Source organism: Sprattus sprattus (genome assembly GCF_963457725.1).
Source record: "Sprattus sprattus genome assembly, chromosome: 14".
NCBI lineage: Eukaryota > Metazoa > Chordata > Actinopteri > Clupeiformes > Clupeidae > Sprattus > Sprattus sprattus.
Window position 1 is genome coordinate 6,171,029 of NC_137912.1, and position 4,684 is coordinate 6,175,712.

General features: G+C 41.3%; 1 protein-coding gene across 1 annotated transcript in view; it reads right to left on the bottom strand.

The window, feature by feature from the left end:
- Positions 1–4,224, bottom strand: part of ptpro (protein tyrosine phosphatase receptor type O) — a gene marked incomplete at its 5' end in the record, with an annotated part of 68,389 nt that extends 64,165 nt beyond the window's left edge. Inside the window, one exon of the mRNA XM_080851362.1 lies at positions 4,093–4,224. Coding sequence (XP_080707488.1) covers positions 4,093–4,224 — 132 coding nt within the window. The remainder of the gene's footprint in view (positions 1–4,092) is intronic.
- Between the last annotated feature and the right edge of the window lie 460 nt (positions 4,225–4,684).

Here is a 4,684-nt window from a genome sequence, read left to right on the forward strand (position 1 = left end):
GAAGTCCATAAGCCAAAAAGGGCTGACAATGCAAAAAATGCAAAAATAACCGCATCACCACAATTCCACAGTACAAGGAAGTGTACAGCGGTGTTGAACCCATCACCACCATTACCATCATAACAGCTTCTTTCCTGCCTTATCTGAGAGTGCTGCCATCCTCATGTAGCTGGTGGCTTGGCCTGTGGTCTTGTCTACACAGATCCATATCTTGAAAACTCACTTTTTTCTATCACCTTTAAAAGGAATCCGTGTCCACATTACACAAGTTTTTTTTTCTCCCACAACATTTACATTTACATAAAGTAATTTAGCAGATGCTTTTATCCAAAGCGACGTACAAGGGAGAGAGCCATTAAGCTACGAGCAATAGAAACCTAGTATAACAATAAATACTATTTTACATAAGAAATAGAAAAGATGCAGGAAAGTATCCACTGTAAGTGCAAGTTAAGTACTAGTAGACGTGCAAGAAGTGCACAACAATGTGAGGCCTCTGCCCTGAGTATACACATTTATAACATTTAGCAAGTTCATCACATCATTGTAACATTCTGGTCGACTGACCACTAATATTGCATTCAAATATAAAACATGTAAACATGTAACTATGTCATACGCGTGTATCAGGTATTGTAATATGTGTGTATAGGTATGTAATATGTGTGTATAGGTATGTCATATGTGTGTATAGGTATGTCATATGTGTGTATAGGTATTCCAAGAATGTATAAGTGGCCGTCTCGCTTGTGATTTTAACAAATCCTCATGACTGCGCATCATGGCAACATTAACAGGTATGCCAGGTCTTTTTAATTGTTCATTTTTAACTCCTTAAACGTTCAGCTCAACAATATCCACATATTAATTAAGGAACCAGAACCGTTTCATGAAGGACCTTAAAGAACACTCCGAGAGAGGGCGGACCTCTGGCAAAGGCAAATGCCATCTCTCGCGACATTAGAGAAAGTGAAACTAAATTTGTGGCTATTCTACAGGTCTTGCAGTTCACATAAGAGCTTTGAACTCATTGTACTGCTCCATGCACACACACATCTGACTTAAGCAATAAGCCCCAAGAGGCCGTGGTTTGCGCTGATTTTAGAACAGGTAAGGGGAGTTGTTAGGCAAGACGCTTATTGCTTATTGCTTAAGTCAGATATCGCTTATTGCTTAAGTCAGATGTTATCATAGAATGTTATGAGGACAAATTGTAAGGTTATGCTGGATTTTACAACGGCTTTTAGCCAATCACAATCAAGGATTTGAACAATCAGTTTTAGAATGCTTAGTTTAGAGTAGCAATAAGCAATACAGATTCACTTTGCCAGGCTATATCACTGTAGGAGTCCTCTCACTCCTTTCAATAATTGGAAGGCAGCAATGCCCCTCCCTGTAGTGGTTTCCTAATCGGTACACTTCCGCACTGTGTAGAAATGTTCAGATGTGGATTACAGAACCCAACAGAACATTTACGTTCTATTCTATTGATATCAAAATGTGTAGACATTTTGGTTAAGGAGTCTGAATACAATATTGCATAATGCAGCTTTACCCTGCTTTAATACCTTTCAGCGTGATTCTGTAAAGATAGACTAGCATGATGAGGGTTGCAAACCTGCCTCTGGGAAGCAGCAAGTTTGGCTGTTACTGTACAGCTCCCGCAGAAAAGACGATGTTTAAACAGCATGGAGCTACCACTGAGACTCGCAGTGGACCTGAATACAGTCAGCATTGTCATGCTCCACAGCTGGGGACTTTCAACCAGATCAAGTGACATCTGGACAGGACTACCCGCTCTTGACAATTACGCAACTCAGGGCAACTAGGCCACAGAACGGCTCTAATAACGCAACACCGGCGCAAACCTTTCTCTATCATGAAAGAGCTGAAGACAGGAGATGTCAGCTTTCTCTGACGTGCCTTTTTCAATAATACCTGCATCTGCTGCACCTGTCATCAGGACCGTTATTATTTTCATGTCACTGATATTGATAGTGTGTTGACAGTCAATACCAGAGAATAGGCTGAGCTATCCCTAATAAATGCTGTTGCCACACTAGGACACTCAACTCAGGATCTTACATTTTGTTTTAGTCTTTGAAAAAAAAAGAAGAAAAAATAGATATTTTTGTTGGTAGGTATTGGTAGATGGCAATTAGGTTATATCTTTATCAGTTCATCAAAATGCCAGTCAACAAATGGAAATGGAATCCACCTTTGAGTTGGACGGTAGCGTAAAACCTATATGGGTTAGTGTTAGCTTAATGCTTACTGTTTCAGCAAATGAGAAAAGCTAACTGAATAAAGGCTATTAATGAAAAAACAGACTGCAAACTCAACTAAAACCTAAACAGACAATGCCACTGAAAACCATCGTAATGAATGATGCCGATGACATATAAGAGAATATTAAAAATAGAAGGAAAGTATTGGGGGAGGGGAATGACTCATGTAGCACATTCACACTCATGGATGTGAAAGCTTAGGTGAATATCCAACTGTCAGAGCTACAGTCATTCTAGCTGCTTCCATCACTATGGTTACCAGGCTCAGGTGTGACTGCAGAGCTCTAAGTGGTGATGTCACCTCAGCGAGGGGGGATGTGGGTCGAGCAAGTGCTGCTTGTTTGGATAGAGAAAAGCAGGTTCCATCTGCCCGATATCCTCTCTCTCCCACCCCCCCAAAGCATATTAAGCAGGCAATCAATCTTCACAGCAGATAATTTAATTATGTCAAGTTCCTGGCTAACCTGTAACTTGCTGCTGATAGCTTGTTGGATTTAGCTTAATTTCTAACCAAGAGTCGTTATTATCACAGTTTTGGTCACAAGTTTATTTTTATTTATTTTTTAAATGTCATCTTTTCATTGGTATTCATGAAATGAATGACATTCTTAATTCATATTTATTAATATATACAGTCCTCTAGTATACATCTTACTAGGTATCTATCTTACTGCATTTTAGTTTCATGCAGATGTGTTGACCTTTGGTATTTTGGGGACACTTCCCATTGCAAATTCTGGACAGCACATGAATAAAGCCTACAGCCTACTAACTTAAAGCCGCACTTCTTGTTTTCAAACAGTTAAACGTTACTGCTGCGTAATAAAATGTCAATAAAATACTGTAATAACACAACAGCGTTAAATACCTGTTATCTACAGGACTTCATGAGATTAACTGAACTAGCTATAGGCATATTAACAGTGTGGACTAATGGGTAGAAAGGGTAAAAAAAAATGTTTTACTTAGCAAGTTTTGCATTCCATCCGGACAAAACAAAAATTGTTGGCATGAGAATTGAGGCATACGGCCTGATCAACTGAACATTAAACAAATAACATTCTACATTTTGAGTAAAAGAGGAAGGTTTTGGGTTGGTTTGCTCTTGATTAAGCTTTTCATGATAAATGCCCGGATTTACCTTTCCTTTAGTGACGGGTGTACACAATTGTATCCTTAATACTTAATGGGAATGTTATGACATAATTTCATTCGCGATGATTGCGTGCACACTTTTATAGTGTGGCCGAAATTGATAAGTTGTGGAGGACAGAAATATGATGAACGCACTAGGCCCATGGTCGGACTTTTCCAGTTTGATGGAATCTACAGCACCGGCAGGTGGCAATTAACCGTTAGCTTACTTCAGGTTATTGAAGAAAAACGACTAACTAAGTTCTACATATGACAGGCCAAAATTGTGCATCTTGTAGGGAGAAAATGCTTGTCTTTATTTTGTATGCATGAAAGCATCCCGAACCTAGTGATGACAACAGCAGTGGAATCACGACAGATACGCTCAGCCGAATGACCCAATTTTGCCATACGAAATACTCAGCAGCGGCGAAAGCGACTTTGCATGCCAGCGTGTGTTATCCACACGGAGACAATACATTCAAAATCTTCTAAGAGAGATGTCACTTGCCTCTTTGTCAATCAACAAATAATTTTGCGGTTGTTTCAGCTATATTCCGCAAAGTCTAGACACAAATCGTCATGCACCGTCTAATCGGCCAGACACACAGAACATATGATCTCCCTACAGACATGTTAGAAGGCTTTCCAAATAGGATAGTGGACCTACCTGGATGCTCAAAAGAAGATATATCGCGTAGGTCAGTGATGAAGCCATTGTTGACATATAAACAGCTTGCAACTCAGAGGATGGAGAAGAAGAGTTTGCTTTGCTTCTAAACGCTATCGCTGGCTTGCTCATCCAAACAATGGCGAATTTTCTGCAGCATCAGACCGCTGGCGCTTCTTTCGCTCTCTCTCCCCCGACCGACCCCAGGCGCACAATGGTCTCTACAATCTCCCCCTTTGCTTCTCCTATCAGTTCACGGATGCCCGTGTTTCCCTGGCCAAGTGCCGGTGTCAGGGAGTTCGGGTATAGGCCATCAGTTGAGAGAGACGTTTGAGCTTTTAGCATCCGCGACCGGTCTGTGAGATAGATGGCGAGACGGCGACATTGCCCGTCGTTGTCGGAACGAGTGTACACACATGCATGAGAGCTGAGCCTGCTTCAACGCCCCGCCCTGCTAGCCCGGGGAGGCGAGGACAGAGGAGCCAGTCATTGGACGGCCGAGCGGCGGGGAATCTCAACCTTTCCTGGTGCCGCTGGCATGCAGTGATGCTACGAATTGCTGACTGTATAGTGTGCTAACAAGATTATGTTT